This window comes from Telopea speciosissima, chromosome 4 (genome assembly GCF_018873765.1).
Source record: "Telopea speciosissima isolate NSW1024214 ecotype Mountain lineage chromosome 4, Tspe_v1, whole genome shotgun sequence".
Classification (NCBI taxonomy): Eukaryota; Viridiplantae; Streptophyta; class Magnoliopsida; order Proteales; family Proteaceae; genus Telopea; species Telopea speciosissima.
Genome location: NC_057919.1, coordinates 15,480,366 through 15,497,905, shown reverse-complemented (window position 1 = coordinate 15,497,905; position 17,540 = coordinate 15,480,366). Strand labels below are relative to the sequence as shown.

Below are 17,540 nucleotides of genomic sequence, written 5' to 3'. Positions count from 1 at the left end.
GAACCAAGCAGATTCAGATTCAGTTTCCACTTCCAGAATCGACTCAATTTTCAATTCGATTCGGTTTCGAATCAGACCATTAACGCATGGAACCGAACCGGAACCAAATCAATTGACACGCTTAATTCCAACCCATCTCACACCATCCATTGGGTATGGGGACCATTTTGGGAACGACCTCTATGTCTCTTTTTTTACTACTTTCGATTTGGGAACATAAGATGGAGTTATTTGTTTGTTCACACCTCTCTCCCCCACCCCCTCCCCCGCAAGAAAAAAAAAAGAGGAGTCGTTTATTTGGCCGGATGAAAGAAGAAATATAAATTGACTTAATTCATTTATGGGCAAGAGTTCATTGTTGGTCGTGTAGCCCATGCATTAGTGCAAGAGCCAATGAGAGCATATGTAGGGGCATCAATATGGATGGATTTTTTATTTCATAAGGGGTGGGACAATAATTTTATGCGCTCTTGTGGTTGGACGTAGGAACCACATGACCAAGCAACGTTCTTTTTCCCTTCATTTATTTAGGATTGCAAGTTTGATCAGCTTCATCATTAGCGAGAATCATCTCAATTCGCCAACCTAAAAATGATATTGGTCATCGAGAATCCAATGGATTAACCCTTTTTCTTTCTATCAAAGAATGCTAATCACATTCTTAATCATATTAGCTTCTTTTAGCCCAAAAATGTCCCAAAAATTCATTAGCTCTTTTTAGGGGTTGAAATAATCATACTAGCTCATAGAATAATTTCAATTTTTAACACTCATGAGTCGAGAGTCAAAAGTCGAAACTGCCCGAGGTTTTTTTGAAGGGACAAACACGTCGTTTTCCTTGAATGTTTTACAGACAAATTTTAGGATAAAATTTTCCACTATGTTTTCCGGTAAAGAGTAGGGTCTTGTAAAATTTTACATTAATGAAAATTTTCCAACTTACGAAACAAGCAACATAAATTTTAGTTTTACCATAAAATTTGTTTTACTGAGGATTTTATGCCGAAACAAACAGAGCCTCTAGGAAACTTCTAAAATTTTCACATTGCATAGCTGTAATAATCTTTACAAGTTGTGATTCCAAAGGAAGTTACACCATAAATTATTTCTAATCACCAAATAGCATTAAAATTTAATAGAATAATCTAAGGAGCTTAAAATTGAGGATGTCCTTTGGGTTTAATTTTAGATTAGGGAAAAGATTAGGCACCCTGCTAGGCTGTCCAGCTATGTGTTTGTCTCTCCCTTTGTCGTCTTATGATATGACCACCCTGCCCAACCCATCCCACGCTCCCCATTGGTGCATTGCTTGCTTGCAAAAAGCCCACGGCGTGCCTAACCCTCTCCTTTTAAATTATTATGAGATAAAAAAACAACAAAGTCAGCAACTAATAAAGGGTCTTCGTAATTTGCACACTGCTCTATTCAATTGAGAATTTTTTTTTTTTAAAATAACATTAGTATTCCTTGGAGAGTTCGCCTTACCTGAATTTTGGTGTTTGGTTTGGAACAATTCTTATTTGAGGGGAACAAGGAAAAATTGACTTTACCCAAGCCAAAAGACAAACATACACACACGCTCTCTCTTTATGTGGGGGGACTTTACCCCCAAGCCAAAAGACAAACATACACACACTCTCTCTCTTTATGTTTGGGGGGGGGGGGGACTGGGGTAGTGGCCTAGTGGGGTATGACATAGAGAGGAGAGGCTGGGAAGGTTTGTCATGGCTTCTCTAAGTCCCAAGTTTTTAATTATTGTTCTAAGAGGAAAGCCTCAGGCTCTCAACACATGTGACCTGGCCGTTTGACCCTCTTTAGTCTTTTTCTACTTGTTTAATCCTTAGTAAGAAGAGAGATATTGCTTTTGTTACCTCTTTTTCAAAGGATATGGGCCAATGGGGCTTATGGATAGGGATGTAAATGGATAATCGAAATTCGTATTTAAATCTACATCTGCATCTGTTTAAGGATATCCGTATTCATTTAGATATATCTTGAAAAAATTCAAATACTTAGATAAAAATCCGTCCAAAAAAAAATTTTAAATACTTAATAATAAAAATTTAAATAAATAATGATTTTGAGGGTTTTTGAAAATTCAACAGATTCTAGAATATGATGAAAAAATAACCATGATCTAAGAGATATGAATTGAGAGTGAATTGTATCAGTTAGGGGGAGGAAGGTCCGAGTTACACAAGACAGAGATGTAAACCGATAGTCTAAAATCCGAATTCGATCTACATCCAAATCTATTTAGAGGTATCCGTATTCAATCAGGAAATATCCCGATCCAAATCCGATCCGAATCCAATCCATTTACATCCCTTATAGTTTATTTTTTTAATCTTTTCTCCATACCCCATATCTATGTTTGTTTATTAATTTCAGCTAAGATGATAGAACAAACGTTAATTCCCCGAGATTTGGTGGCTGTGAGACAAGGCTCCGATACCAAAGAGCCTTAAGATATATATAACAGAGACACAAGAGATTGGGGAGCGGGTCCTACTTCCACCGTAAATGGGTCACTAGTATATGTACCTGAATCGGGGGCTCGGGGCATCCAGTTATGACCTGATGTTGGTGTTTTTTGGTCCAATAGGCCAGGGGTTTAATTATGTAGCTGTGTTACGTGTAGTGTAATAAAGACCAATCTTTAGATCACCCTTGCTTTATGGGGAGGATCGAGGTTATGCTCAAGGGTGGGATAGCCCCAGGGTTTTAAAATCTGGAATTGGATCAGAATCAGTATCGGTCGATTCTGATTCAATTTCAATTCAAATTGGATCGAAATCAGTTAGAATCGATGGAAATTAATTAATTAAAAAAAAAAAAAAGAGAAAGAACCCCACCTGGTTGCGCAGTGCACCCTTGCTCCCAGATACAAGGGTACGTGTAATGATCGCAACAACCCCTGGAAAGATAGAAATGATCAGGGGTGATGTGGTCATTATGTGTACCCTTGTGTTTGGGCGTAGGGCAGTATACATTACGCAGCCAAGTGGCGTTCTCTTTCCAAAAAATAAAAAATAAAAAATCCCTAAACCCTAGTTTTTGTGTAGGACTTATCTGAATTAAATCGATCAAAATCAAGATTGGCTTGGCTGGGCTCATGTCTCCACATTTTAGTCAAACTCATACTAAAATTAGATTTGACAATAAATTTTAGGGTTTTTCATAAAAAAATAAATAAATAAAAAAATAAATTTTAGGAAAAATTATATTGCGACCCCTGAGGTTTGTCTTAAATATAGAGCGATCTCCTGTGTTTTTAAATTATACAGTCACACCTCCTGAGTTTAGGTTTATTATTACAATTAGTTTCACTCCGTTAGTTAGAAGTTACGGTGTTAGTTAAGTTTACCTTCAAATGACTAATATACCCCCTAATGAGGTGTGAGCTTATCATTTGGCCCATAGGACATCCCTAAAACTTCACACCCCCTTCCCTGCTACTCCTCGAATCAGTCATCCAGAACTGCGACAACGAGGAAGGTAATTCTACTCGAATTAGTCATCTCCTTCTTTCGATTCTCGTCTGGTTCCAGTTTCACCATTAATTAGTCCTCGACGGATATGAGATATCTATGATTGCAGGTGAATCTTCCCAGATCTAGGGTTCCAATTTCTCGGTTTTCTTTTCAGGGAGAGAATTCTCTGAGCAAGCAAACCTACCCCCTCTCACATTTAAGCAAAGACATAGACGACCGGCAACGGCGACGATCTGTGTCGTTGTTTTGGATTTCTCGCTTAGCTCAGGTAATTCTTCTCTCTCTCTTAAGGGTTTGGTCTCTAATTATAATCTCTCGTTCAACACGGTTCGCAATAGTTTGAAAAAACAATAATGGAAACCATTTAATTTTGGGAAAATTCTTGTCCCCTCCCCTGTACTTTACCCTAATTACATACTCCTCCCCTCGATTTTGCCCACTGACATATGATTCCCTTATAATTTCCATAAAATTATTAAAACCTCCCTAACCGTTAGTTTCCGACTGTTTAGCCGTGACGTGGTGTATTTATATTTTTTCTAATACAAAACTAACCCTACGTCCATGTAAATTAGATCCATTTACCCTTTTGATTAAAAAGGTTTTCTTTCTTCTTCTTCTTCCTCCTCCTCCTCCTGTAACCCGACCCACCCCCCACCCCTCTGCAATCCTGCCTCATTGTCGACAACATCGTTGACTTCGCTGCCAAACCCAACACTAGAATTGTGAATGCTTAATAGAAACCCGTATCCATAGTGGTTTTACCGCTTGCCATTGCAACTTTGAAGCCATTGAAGTGCAGTAATCTTTAGGTTGTTTTGCAAGTAAGAACCCAACTCCCACCAGAGATTCAACGAATAACAAATTTGCTTCTACAACATCAAAAGTAGAAAAGACTTGGAAGATTCTAGACTGATAAATCCCCATTATAAAGGAAACACAAAATTTGGAAGAAAAAACCCTAATGCGGAAATCTGTATTTCTGCAAGAACAAAATGAACTCAAGTCCAACTTCGTTTCTTTTAACACAAATAGGGCCCAATTCAACAGCAACACCATATCCTATTGATGAACAACCAAGACCTAATACATAAAAGTGGAAATACAGAGAAAAGAAAAGGGTAATACATAGGAGAAGGAAATAGGAATGGATGAATTAATGAATTAAAAAGGAAGGAGAAGGAGAAGAAGAAGAAAAATAAGAGGAAATGGGGGTAGGTGATTGATTGATTGCTAAGGCCTACCTCCATTAAGCTAGAGAAGGAGAGGCCTCTTGGATGGTTGAGATTGAGCTTCAAAAAACCAGTAGAACAAAGCCCTACCTGGATGGACGGTGATGTAGCCTGAGAAGTATGAGACAGGGGGATTTGAGGGCTGACCTGGGAGAAGACTAATCCTATCAGATTGCTGTGTTGCAGGTGGTGGGTTGGTGTAGGTTTGCTGTGAAGCATTAATGCCTGTAACAAAGAATGACTCAAATCCAATAATAAATCCAAATAGTGAGAGTAGAAAGAAGAGAGGCGATGTCGCTGAGGCTTCAGATGAGCAGGGTGGCCGTGGTGAGGGATTTTTAGTTATATGCTTGGGGGGTATTCAGGCCATTGGATTTTATAGTGTTTTAATCGATTTGAGAACAAAGGCGGTGGAGGCGGCGGTGGTGGTGGAAGAGGAAAGATAGAAATGGGTGATTGAGGTTGAAGATGAAGAAAAGGATAGCACTGTAATTTCATTTCTGATGTTTTGGTAAAAGGGTTAAATAGTCTTTTCAATACAATAACTAACAGCAGGCTAACACCGTCAGCTAGAGGGGGTCTAAATGTAAGTGAGCAAAATCAAAGGGAGGAGTATGTAATTAGGGCAAAGTATAGGAGAGGGGTAGTAATTTTCCCTTTAATTTTTTATTTAATTTTTCTTTTCTTGTTCTGCGTTTAATTTGTGGATCAGTTATGGGGGACGAGTGCTGCTCAATGCAACTGATCGACAGTAATGGCAAATTTAATGTTGCTAGACTTGAGAATTTTGTGAAAACAGTAAAGCTTAGTGAATACCACAGAAGCAGAGACACTGGAGACCTCAAACAGAATCAAAATGGAGAGCCCACATATCCATCTTCTGACATTCATTCCTCCACTTTTTCTTCTTCTTTGTCCAAACTATGCTTTCCCCCTTTGTTTTTCTGTTCCGTTTTCCTTCATCAGCTCTTAAAAGCCCAAATCACTATTTTTCATGGAATTGCAGTAACTTCACAGGAGAATCTGAACAGACCATTGACATCCAAAATGCCGTAAATTTGATTACTCTTTCTCCTAAACTCTTTCTTTAAATCCCTTTGTTCGATATTAAAAACCCAATTTCTAGCGACATATACAACCTACCAGAATCGAAGCTAAACCTACAGTTACCGTTGATTTCAATTTCAGAAATCTGTAGTCCAAAGACCACTTGATTTCTAGAGCTGTGATGATTTGGATCGTTTCGACCGACCAAGGCGACACCAAATCTGAAGATTTCAAGCTCTTTGAGACGGTTCCAGAGGCTGCAATTCGATTTCCCCTCTTGTGCCTTACTGTGACCACTTCCAAAAGTTGAAGATGATTCTTCAACCATTCATTACTCACGCCCATATTCTTTGTCTCTTTCCAAGTTAAGTTACTAAAAACAACAATATTGCCATTCCATTAATTATCATTCAGCCAGCAGGGGCAGTGGAGATGTAGCCGGAAGCGAAGGGATCAAGAATGAATTTTTATCCTATGTAGTTATTGCATGGTGCAGTACTGCATGGTGCAGTGCTGCATCGTGCAGCGGCTGCAGAGGCCATGTGCATCATGTGGGGTCTGCTATGCCACATGGTCTCTGCTGCATCGCACAATGCAGTACTGCACCGTGCAGTTACAAGAGAGGATAACGTCATCAAGAACAACGGATCTTTATCGTCTCCATTTATCTGCCTCTCCATTTCCTCCATTTCATCTCATAGGGGACCAAAATGATCACCCTACCCCTTGCCCAAACACAATGCCCGTGTGGGGTCCACTCCCCCTGTTAGATGAAATGGAGGACATGGAAGGGTAGATAAATGGAGACCTAACAATCACGATGGCCCAACTAAAACGAAAATAAGTTCACTTGTTTTCTAGGGTTTGAATAGGTTTTTGGTATTAAATGTTAGAAGGGTAAAATTGGTATTTTACATTTTATTATTAACACCGTCCACTTAAAGGTGCCGGCTGTATAATTTGACAAGGGGTTGCACTATATTTAAGACAAACCTCGGGGGGTCATAGTATAATTTACCTTAAATTTTATTTATTTATGCAACTTGAGAAAAGAATGGTAGAAAACAAAAAACCAGATTTTATTTAATTTTCTATTTAGAAAAAAATCGACATTTGGTCCTCACGGAATACAAGCCTACAACAAAAACGTTGGGAACAAAACAATTTAAATACTAGGCTACGTTTGGTAAATGTCTGAACAAAGAATGCCCGTTCTTGACTAGAAACGTTCTTTCGCGTATATAGTCTGGAACGGCGTTTTGAGACTGAAAATGACCATTTGATAACGGTCTCAAGAACGCCGTTCAGAACGAAAATGATATTTGGTAAAACCTGTTCTTCCATATTTGATATTAATTACAATAATGTCATTTCTTTGTCAGTTATACCAAAAAAAGACTTGTAAAATCCTTTTCTCTTACCAATCTTAGCATAAAATTAAAATATTTCTTCAACATAACCAAAGTAAGAATAAAAAATGTCAAATTTCAAAGATTCCATTTAAATTGGGTTCTTATGTGGATTAGTGGCATAACTGACTATGCTATGAACAATTGAATAAAGAGGGCCTTGGTGGACTCGAACCACCATCCTCTTGGAACATGCTCATGTTTCAAGTGCTCTACCAATTTGAGCTTAAAGACCCATCAAGTAGTATTCAATCAGTGGAGACAAAAGGGTATTTCTCCCTATTGAAGCAATACAATCAAGGAAAAACAAGAGCAAGTAAACTCATTTCCACCTTTAACACACTTTCTCCACCCGTCAAACATCACACAACAGGTATGTAATTCATGACTGAACTTTGTACTGCCTCAATCTCAATGAAGACCAATGGAAATGGGGAAGATAAATAAGAGGAAGGGAACCTCATGCTATTCTGTCATTATACCCACAGTGGTACACCAACCCTTCCCCTCCTAAATTCAGGCATCCTTACAGCCATGGCTTGAGAGAGAACATTAGAATCTTTTAGAGGCTTCTAGAGGTACTGTCATAGATCAGACCATGAATTTGCCATGATTTAAATAAGAAGGCTTTCTAAGCTTAAAACACATTAATGGTTAAGCTCTATCTTTGAATTGGAATCTTTTAAAAACCTATGATGATCTGATTAGATTGTACTTCTAACTTGGAACAAGATTGTGCAGAGCCAACCCTTGCTTCTTGTTGTAAAGAGCCTCAACACAATAGCAGTGCACACCACATAGATTTGCCATTTGCCATCACTATAATGAAAAGCTGCATCTGTGACCCTAATAGCTAGGTAAGTCTGCAAGAGAATTACGAAGGGATTAAGGGAATGGAAGAGGTGGAGACATAATTTATACTATGGCAAGTACCATGTGCTTGATACCAGATCATTTTTTTTATTAGCATTAGGAATTAAAGGTACTAATATATCCTTGCACCAACTGAAGATTGAGAGAATCTTCTTAGCTGCTATGCTTTGCTTGTGTGTGGGGCTTGATAATTGCTGAAGAGGACAGGAGACTGCTGCAACCAACTTCTCTCACTCTCATTGCTTGAAGGTTAAGTATATGTACAATATAGATTAATAGCTTTAGTCTCCCACAGATCTTATAATTTCCAACACTCAAGGACTGATAGTCATGACTCATGATCCACATACATTAATGCACCCATGAGAAGATAATTTCCTAATAATCTCTAAAGGTAGCGAAATCACATTTTATGGGCAACTTATAAATAAATGATAAAACAGCAAAGAAGCCAACTTTGTATAAAGCTTTGGGCTGGTATACAACCAAGAAAACCTTTTTTACTTGTTTTGCCTATAGATTTAATTAGAGGTAAGAGTGTGGAATTGTGGGACAACCTCGGCATGTGCATAGAGTCCTACTCTTGTTGCTTTGTCTCTAATCTGCCCCACCACCACTACTACTGCTACCACCAACCCATCAAATTCTTACCCCCCACCACCACCATAATAAGACATTCTAACCCCGTCAAAATAACCTTCCTCATAAAGCTACTGTTATAGCACCCAGATACTCACAAAAAACCAAAAGTTGTCCCCTCTTTTTCAAGAGCACACCTCACCCACCTCAGGTTAGGTTTCCTTTCTTTCACATTATTTCAATTTCCCCTCTACCACCTAATTTTTTCTTCTTCCCCCATTATTATTTACCCGAATCTCTATACCCACATCCCCCATCCAAATCACATCTTAATCCATCTACCCCTTCAGGCTACCAATCTTAAATGGTTTCAATTAATGGTTTCAGGTGCTTTCTCTTAGAACTTTTCTTCTTTCCTTCTATATATATTTATTCTGCATTTCCTATAATGCAAACACAGCACACGAAATGCACATGAGGGACACCATGGATTTTTCTTATTTTGCATTTTGATGCATATTTAAAAAAAATATATTTAAATACTACATATACCCTATAATAACTATTATGAAGTAGTATAATGCTCTATTATGAACTACATAATAGGGGAGACAGAGAGCCTCTTATGATGAACAAATGAATTTCACTTGTTCCTCACAAACCCTCCGATCCACACCTCTTCTCTAATAAACCCTTTCCCTCTTTCCCTATCCTCAATCTCTTATTCTCAGTTTCAATCACCATATATATTTAACACCTTTTAATTAACTCAAGCAATTGAAGAAAGTGATCATCAGCAAGAGCAAACCAACAATGATCCAGACACCAACAGGTCCTATGGATCCAAAAGAGAGTCTTAGTTCAAAAAACAAAAAGGAGAAAGAAATTTGATAATTCTGCAGAAACCCATGTAAGTCTAACATTGCAAGTCTCTCTCTATCTTCAACTTCAGAGAGAGAGAGAGAGAGAGAGAGAGAACCGAAATACCAAGAAATCCAAGGTTGTATTCTCAACCCATTACTAAAAAAAAACCCATCCTAAAACAGATCATACAAAATTACCAAGATAAAAAAAAAATCCATAAAAAATATAGACCCCATTTCACAGAATCCAAAGTACCCAAGTACCCATTAATAAAAAAAAAAATAGTTGTGATCTGAATTTGAATGAACAAGGTTAAAAACTAAACATCAAACCCACCTCATGCATAGAGAAATCAAAGTTCCAAAAATTAGTATAGAAGACAACCCACCTGTAACTTGCAGGTTCTTTGATAATTTTAGGATCGTAAGACCTCATAGGAGGAGTCATCATCTCCTGGATGAGGTCGTCGGTGAGGTCCGGCAGTGAAACCCTAAGTTTAGGGACAGTGGAGGACTTGAGTTGAGCTAAAAAGGATTCAATAGAATAGGTTTCAGTCTTCTGATCATCACGAAAGAGCTACAGAAGAACAACTAGAGTTTAGAAAGAACATCAACAAGGTCCTTAATTTCCTTACTGATGAGGCATAAAACACCCCACCAATCAGAGGCAGCCACATGGCCGAGCCGAGGTCATACCAAGAATCGAACCGGGCTAAGCGGAAGACCAGGCTGACCCGATCTGGGTAAACCCTACTGCTTGGCCGAGCTCGTCAGACACTGCCCAGTCAACCCGACGCTGAGCCGAACTTGTACGGGTCCGACGAGGCCGACCTAGCAGGTCGAGCTCTTTTGCCGATCTCTGGCCGCACGGCACGACAGATCAGTACTCACCCCAAAAATCCCCATCACGGCTGAGCTGCACGCCCGCCGACCCCATGGTCCGGGCCTACGTAGGTCGGCCTCAATTGGAGCACCACAGCGCGGCAAAGCCCACACAACTAAGGATGACCCTCAGATCATACTGGCCGAGGCCGAGCTCTTAGCTCGACCTCTGTGGGTGAGCTCCGATGCCGAGCTCTCCACGAATGCTACCATAGCACCCCACCGGAGATCACGGAGCCACATAAGCACCACCCGGGAATCACGGGATAAGAATCGAGTCACGATCTCATCGCGATACCGAATCACACTCCCATTAGGACTCTTACCTTAACAAGAGTCCGACCCCGAAGGAAATTCTCCACTTCACTCCGCTCCGCGGGGAAGAGCCTTACCAAACAAGGACTCTTACCATACTAGGACTCCTCCAACCGCCTCATCTCCCTCTATAAATACTAAGGTATGGAGCTCTATTGCCCATCTGGCTTTTTACTAGCTATTACGCTGTTGCACTGGTGATCTAACTTGAGCATCGGAGAGTCCTAGGCCGGAGCCACACCGGCCCTCTTGTGCTCATCACTTGGTCCTTGCAGGGTCATCCGTGAGCGAACCAAGCGTCGGAGATTTCCACACGCAACACTTACTTATAGATTTTTATCAAGCTCTCCTGTCAAAGCCAACATCAAATAGGTCTTTCTGGAGGCTGGAGGGCCTAAAAGCAGAGTAATTCTGCAAAACTTAGATCGAGAGGGAGAGCGAGAGAGAGAGGGAGAGAGAGTGAGAGAGAGATGAGAGAATGACATGCTGATCTTACCTTGAAGGGCGCAGTTGTAAGTTTGTGTCTCCTCCTCTGCTCCTCTTCACAAGTTGCTTTCTCAAAACCCAATACAATTCACGGGTTTTGCTCTATTATTTCACCACTTTGTCGTTCTTGACGGTCTGTAAAGAACGTTCTTTTGATGACAATATCCTCCGGTTCGTTCTAAAAGAACAAAAAAAGGAACCAAATTACCAAATGCATTTTCATGTTTTTTTGGTTCTAAAAGAACAAAAGAACTATTCTGAATGACGTTCTAAACATTACCAAACGCAGCCTAAATGTCAGGGAGCTCGGTCTTTCCACATTGAGATAGAAAATTTTCCTATATGCATATTTTAAATGCCTACAACTACAATGTGGCATATCAGATAAGGCCTAAATTTTGTGAATAAGTAGATCCATAGATCCATTGTTCACATTTCAAATTTCAGCCTTATCATAGTTTACCACATGGCAAAACATAACTTTGAAATTCTAGGGTTAAGGAAAATGCACAATTGTTTTAGAGTACCATAGACATGCATCAACATACATGGTATACATGCCAGTACATGGGAGAATATTTGATTGAATTAGACTATGAAATTTAAGCACTAACAGAAAACGGTCGTTCACTTTAGGCTCCAAATGAGTTGTTGATTTCGTTGCTTGCACTTTTCTTTTATTCATCGAGATTGGGTATACCCTACTGTATAAAAAATAATGCATTGGAGGGATGCCCGAGCATTGAGAAGGAAGGATGCTTTCATAGGCAAAAGGCCATGGGGAGATACCGTCAAACCGATGGTTGATGCACTCCACTCGTTACCATTGGACGATGAAGCCAGGAGCTTGGAGACGGTTTCACGATCGGAGATCCATGGATCACAGACAATATCTCCCCATGGCCTTTCACCTATGAAAGCATCCTTTCTTCTCAATTCCCAAGCATCTATCCAATGCATTCTTTTTTATATAGTATGAACACCTCTGGATGGTATTAGAATTGGTAACAAGTTGCATCTTTTTGGGTTTGAGGTAGAAAGTGACTTGTTACTTCCGGTGCACATGCTCCAAAAAAGTTCTACCATTTTGGGTCTTAAATGTATTATTGGAAGAAAATTTGGAAGCTTGTGTTTGAACTGCATATCTCTATATCTCACACATTGACTCGGAAAATATTAGGGTGGCTGATGATTTGGCTAAAGCAAGATTCATCCTTTTCAATCCAACTATTAGAAGAACCTCATTGTCTGTCCAACCAGTAGGTCTAATGGTGCTAAAATAGCAAGTAGCAGAACCCAAGATCCCTTACTTGTACATCAAATTTCAGCTCAAATAAAAGGGAAAATGTTCTCTGCACTGGGGGCACAGGATATGCCCAGACCCGCCCGAATGACCAAAATGGCTACCCCATCCTGTCCCATGTGTCTAGGCATAGGCCCGTGTGCTCCCAAACAAAGAACATCACCCCATGAATTAGTCCTATAGACCAAAAATGAATGGGGAAATATCATCACCCTCCCCTTTTAAGTATCCATAATATCAAACCCCACCCCGAGTTTTGAATAATGATAATGCCCTCCCCTACTATCCCAAGATTCTATCAATCGCAGTCCAAATGAATAGTCCAATAGACGATATTACCCTCATCTCTAACCTCACTTCTTTCTACTTTCTTGTTCTTTTCTCTTCTTTCTTCTTTTGTACCCACGGTCACCACCACGGCTGTATCCATCACCATCGCCGCCACCATGGCTGTATCTACCACCGCCGCCCTCATGAAAGAACCAAGAAGGCATTTACAAATGCAGAGGGTGGAGAAGAAAGAACCACGAAGGCAAGAACAGACAAATGCAGTAGGGAATCCATTTTTCTCTTCCTCTATTGGATTACTGACTCTACACCAAGCTGCTCAAACTACCAACTGTGATCCATCCATCGCCATTTTTATTTTTTTGTCAGGATTCCTCTCGAGTGTGCTTTATCAATGCTAGAAGCAGGTTTCGTTTTTTGTGAATTTTCTTTTTAATGCGAGATAGAGAGTGAGGAGTTCACAAGAAACCACAAGGAAAACCTAGAACTTTGTACTCTCATATCTGATGAAATATTTTCGTCTGGGTTGCTGAATGATCCAGTTATTTTATGCAGTCTTTTACTTCTTGGGTTTTCGATGAGCTTTTTGGCAATTACTAGGGTTTCACTCAAACTTCCAAAGATTTTCGTGAAAATATGTCGGTGGGTTTTCACTAGATGGCTTTGAATTGCAAGCTCTCTGGATTTAATGGCAGACTGCCTGCCAATACAAAACCGAAGAACCAATTGGTTTTCCCATTGACCAATTGACCTTGAATCTTTAATTAGATACGAAAACTAGTGAGAATTTTACTACCATCGATCCTGCCGGTGACGGAAAATTACCGTATTAGAGAAGAATATTCTATTTCCTGAATGATACTTCTTAGATTGAACCCAGGAGTTGCAGACGAAATGAACAGGACCACAAGCAAACCCTAATTCCAACCTGATTTCTTTTTCTCTGTTTTGAATCGAATTCTGAAATATGGAAAGAGCATGACTGGGGGCGGTGAGATGGGTTGCGTTGGCAGCAGGGAAAGGGCAAGGAGAGAGCATAAGTTGGGGTTTGGCTGAAGGCGAGTCCAGAGCAGATGGAGCAGAGGACCATGAGAACGGTTATACCATAGACACGCTTGCGACCCATCTTGTCGCCGAAACAGCCAAAGAAGAGCTGACCTGCAAGTGTGCCGCACAGAGCAACACCATTGATTGCGGCTGATACATTTGGGGGCAACATGCCTGAATTTTCTGCTCCTTCTTTAGTGTAATAGATGCGACCAAGCAACTTGGAGACAAGAGAGATGCAGGAACAAATCATAGGCATCTGTGAAGAAACCCATTCCTGCAACTACAATTGCAGTGAAGTGGTAAAATTGTGCATCCCTTACTGATCAATGCCCAACAAAAATCGACTGATTCCAATCGGAATCAATGGAGATTGACCAGTGCCCACCCCCTCAGGAAAGGAATAAAAACCCTAAAACGCAGACGGGCGACGTTGCAGGGGTGAGGCGTGCTAGGAAGAACAAAGAAGAGGAAGATGAAGAAACGAAAAAGGGGCTTTGGGGGAAAAGGATGAAAAAGAGTTTTGAGGTTGAAGAGGGCAAAATTAAAATAAAATTATATTAAGATATTTTTTTATTGATACCTCAAAGGAATTAAATAATTTGTAATTTTATTTTTGTCTTTGTAATAATAATAGTGTCATTTCACATATATATATATATATATATACGTAAAAAATTTACATAATAACAATAAATCGCTTTCAAATTATTTTTTAAAATCTTTTTATTCTCCGATGTTAGAGAACTTTTGAGAATAACGCAACGGATAATTCGAAGTAGGTGTCAAAATTCTTAATAAACCCACATATGTGTCATTCTTGATCCTCCCTATTTTAAAAGGACAAAAAACTGTTCCAAATTATTTGACACTTTATATGGATATCAATACCAAAATCCCTTTAACATGACATATTGAAGGAATTTTATGGAAAAGATTCCCATGATGGGTGCGTGGGAAGTGCGAAGCCATCTTCTTTTTTCCTTTTTTTTTCGAGAATTTTTTTACACCAAGTTTCTCTCCACCAATAGAGTAGAGTTCATCCACCATCTGGCTACACGAATTTAACTCGTCTCCAGAGAGGCGTGTGCCCAGAATGCTGCTAGGGGTCATTCAGCGGTTGAGCTATGCCGCACACATCTTGATGCACACCTAGGGACGTGTGCGGCACAACCCAACGGCTGGCAGCGCCCTGGGCATTCCCCGCTCCCTAGAGACGATCCTGATCCGGACTACACATTCTTAGAATACATTCTAGGTCTTCTAAGATGATAAAAACAGTTGTGTTTGGTATACATTCTAGATTGTTTTTATGGGCTCAAAAGAATGCAAAGTCTAACTTAATAATTCATTCAAAGAATACATTACATACACAACAATTTTGAAGGAATTCCATTTCACTTCTCTCATCCTATCATAAGAGTTTTCAGGAGACATTAATGAAATTATTTTTGATCTGTATAGGGGATCTACCTACTTACACAATTTACACAAGAAAACCACATATTAATTATAACAGTTTAAAATAAAAAATTGGTGGAAAGTTTTTTCAGTGATTCAAGGATGAACAGCCTCTGCGGAGCTCGTCAAATCTTTTGATGTCGAACTTCTTATTCTTCATCAGCCGCTTCTGCTTGGCCAAAAATCGGGTCTCGTAGAACCGTTGGAAAGAAGGTTCCTTGGATGTCCTGAAGAAGAAGGTTAAACGCGCCAAAAAGTAAATGGCCGTCACATGGAAACAGATTGGCTCCATCACATCCCAAGATAACTCCCAAAAGGTGAGCCTCATGGATGCCGCGATTTGCATTACAACGAAGCCCAGCACAATACATATCTCCCTTCCAACCAAGTCATTTGCTTTTTGGTCGATTTCAATTTTCTCCTTTTCCATCTCTTCTAGTTCTTCTCTTGCTTTTTGGCCTATTGCAATTTTCTCCTTTTCCATCTGTTCTAGTTCTTCTCTTCTGAGATCGTCCATTGATAGAGAAATTATGGCCTCCTCCACTTTTGCTACTACCTGTAATATTCACAACAAAAACCGGGGAACGTTTGGGTAACTCTCTCTAGCGGCCAGAAGCCACAGCATTTACTTCTTACACTACATCACTAAAGGCTATTTAACTAATAAGGCCAAAACAAAACCAACCAAATTTAAAGCACATTATCTCTCTCAACTCTCCCTATAACGATGGTTATTTGGTGTTTTTTTTCCCTGATGTGAGTGAAATGGGGATGATCGTTTGGAAAAAGAAAAAGTTAAGGGTAGTTTGGTCTTTTCATATCCTAGGGTTACACGGTTGTTTGGATCTGGCCGAGATGGCTCAAGATTGGTTTCCTGTTCAAAAAGAAACATGACAAAAAAAATAGAAAATAATATCAGATTCCGGTACTTTCAAGTTTCAAAGAAAAGGACATAAAGGCAACAAAAATATTAGAAATCTTGAAAATTGAATTCATTCATTACGTGTCACGCATGCTTTGGTTGAGTCCGATTCATAAATGAACGAGAGCGGCTCACAATTATTCAGATAGAATCTATCCTGTGGGACCTCCATAGAATGGATTCCATCTTCCTTCTTAGGTTTCTTTCTAGTATAGACTTTATCTAACGGATTTTGATCCTCTATTGCCTCCTGACCGTCCTGCCTGTGTGCTAGTGGGACAGGGCTGTCATTGCGTCCTTGCCTATGTATCGCTTGACTGTCTTATGTGTGTGTTATTCGGGTAGGACGGTCATGGTGTCTCTGCCTATGTGCCGCCTGATAGTGTGCTACTCAGTCCGGCGGCAGCAGAAGATCCAAATTGATCTCCCGTTTCAATATTTAATGGAACTGACGGTTTTTATTCTACCAAAAAAAAAATGATAAAAATTTTTGGTAGGATTTAGGAAAAAAAAATGTATTTACCTGATCGGGCCGGAGGAACACAATATTTCCAAAGACAATGACGGCTCCGGATTCCTCCAACGTCTTCGCGTACTCCAATCCTTGATCGGGACTTGAGCAACCGTCGGAGCAGATATGAACAAAATTTGAATATGAGATGCAGTTTTTTGGAATGCTTCTCAATTTCGTTCTCAACATCTTCAACCGCAATAGCCTCAACAAATTTGTCGTGTCCTCAACTGAAATTGAAATTTGTTTGGGAGTAACTGCTGATGTCGTCGCCGGAGGAGGATTCAATCCATCCAATCGGAGACGATCTCCTCCGCTAGAGTTCATCCCATTTAGGATCTCCTTCAACTTCTCACCAAGAGGCAGGGACTGGATAATCGTTCTCTTATGAATAAATCTCCGGAAAAATCCATCCTTAGCAGGATCGGGAGGGATTAAAGGTTGTTCAGATGACGGAGAAGAAAAAGGAGAATGTGATAGGGTATTGCTTGGGGTTGAGATTTTGGTTACTTTGTAGAGACGTTGTGCTAGGGTTCTACGGAGCGCCATTGTTGAACAGAAGAACGCAAAAGGTCAAAAAGAAGAAGAGAAACAATTGAATTGCACATCAAATGACCGAGGAGTTGCGTTCATATATATAGCCCCAATAAAAGGGGTCTGAAAGTGTGATCGTGTGAGAGACTCTTTTGATGGATGTTGAGACGAAAATACCCTTGCATCGTCCAGTTCAGTTATTAGTGGTTTTTGTTCTAATCCGTCCGTATGGAGTTAGGAAACCACATACGCAAGAATCGGAGGATATTATGGGAAAAGGAACACCACCCGGTC

The 17,540-nt window shown here is 39.9% G+C and overlaps 1 protein-coding gene across 1 annotated transcript; it reads right to left on the bottom strand.

Moving 5' to 3' along the window:
* Positions 1–13,592: 13,592 nt before the first annotated feature.
* LOC122659011 (calcium uniporter protein 3, mitochondrial-like) lies at positions 13,593–17,301 on the bottom strand. The gene is made up of 3 exons (XM_043854175.1): positions 16,725–17,301; positions 15,379–15,832; positions 13,593–13,666 (listed from the first exon to the last, which is right to left on the bottom strand). Exons 1-3 carry the CDS (start codon positions 17,259–17,261, stop codon positions 13,593–13,595), a joined length of 1,065 nt encoding a protein of 354 aa, XP_043710110.1. The 5' UTR covers positions 17,262–17,301.
* Positions 17,302–17,540: the final 239 nt, after the last annotated feature.

Excerpts from the sequence above, each read along its gene's own strand:
- LOC122659011 (XM_043854175.1), bottom strand. The coding sequence starts at position 17,261 with ATGGCGCTCCGTAGAACCCTAGCACAACGTCTCTACAAAGTAACCAAA. Across the intron at positions 15,833-16,724 it reads TGTTCCTCCGGCCCGATCAG|GTAGCAAAAGTGGAGGAGGC; the intron begins GTAAATACATTT and ends ATATTACAGGTA. Across the intron at positions 13,667-15,378 it reads CCGCAGAGGCTGTTCATCCT|TTTCGTCTGCAACTCCTGGG; the intron begins TGAATCACTGAA and ends TGGTCCTGTTCA.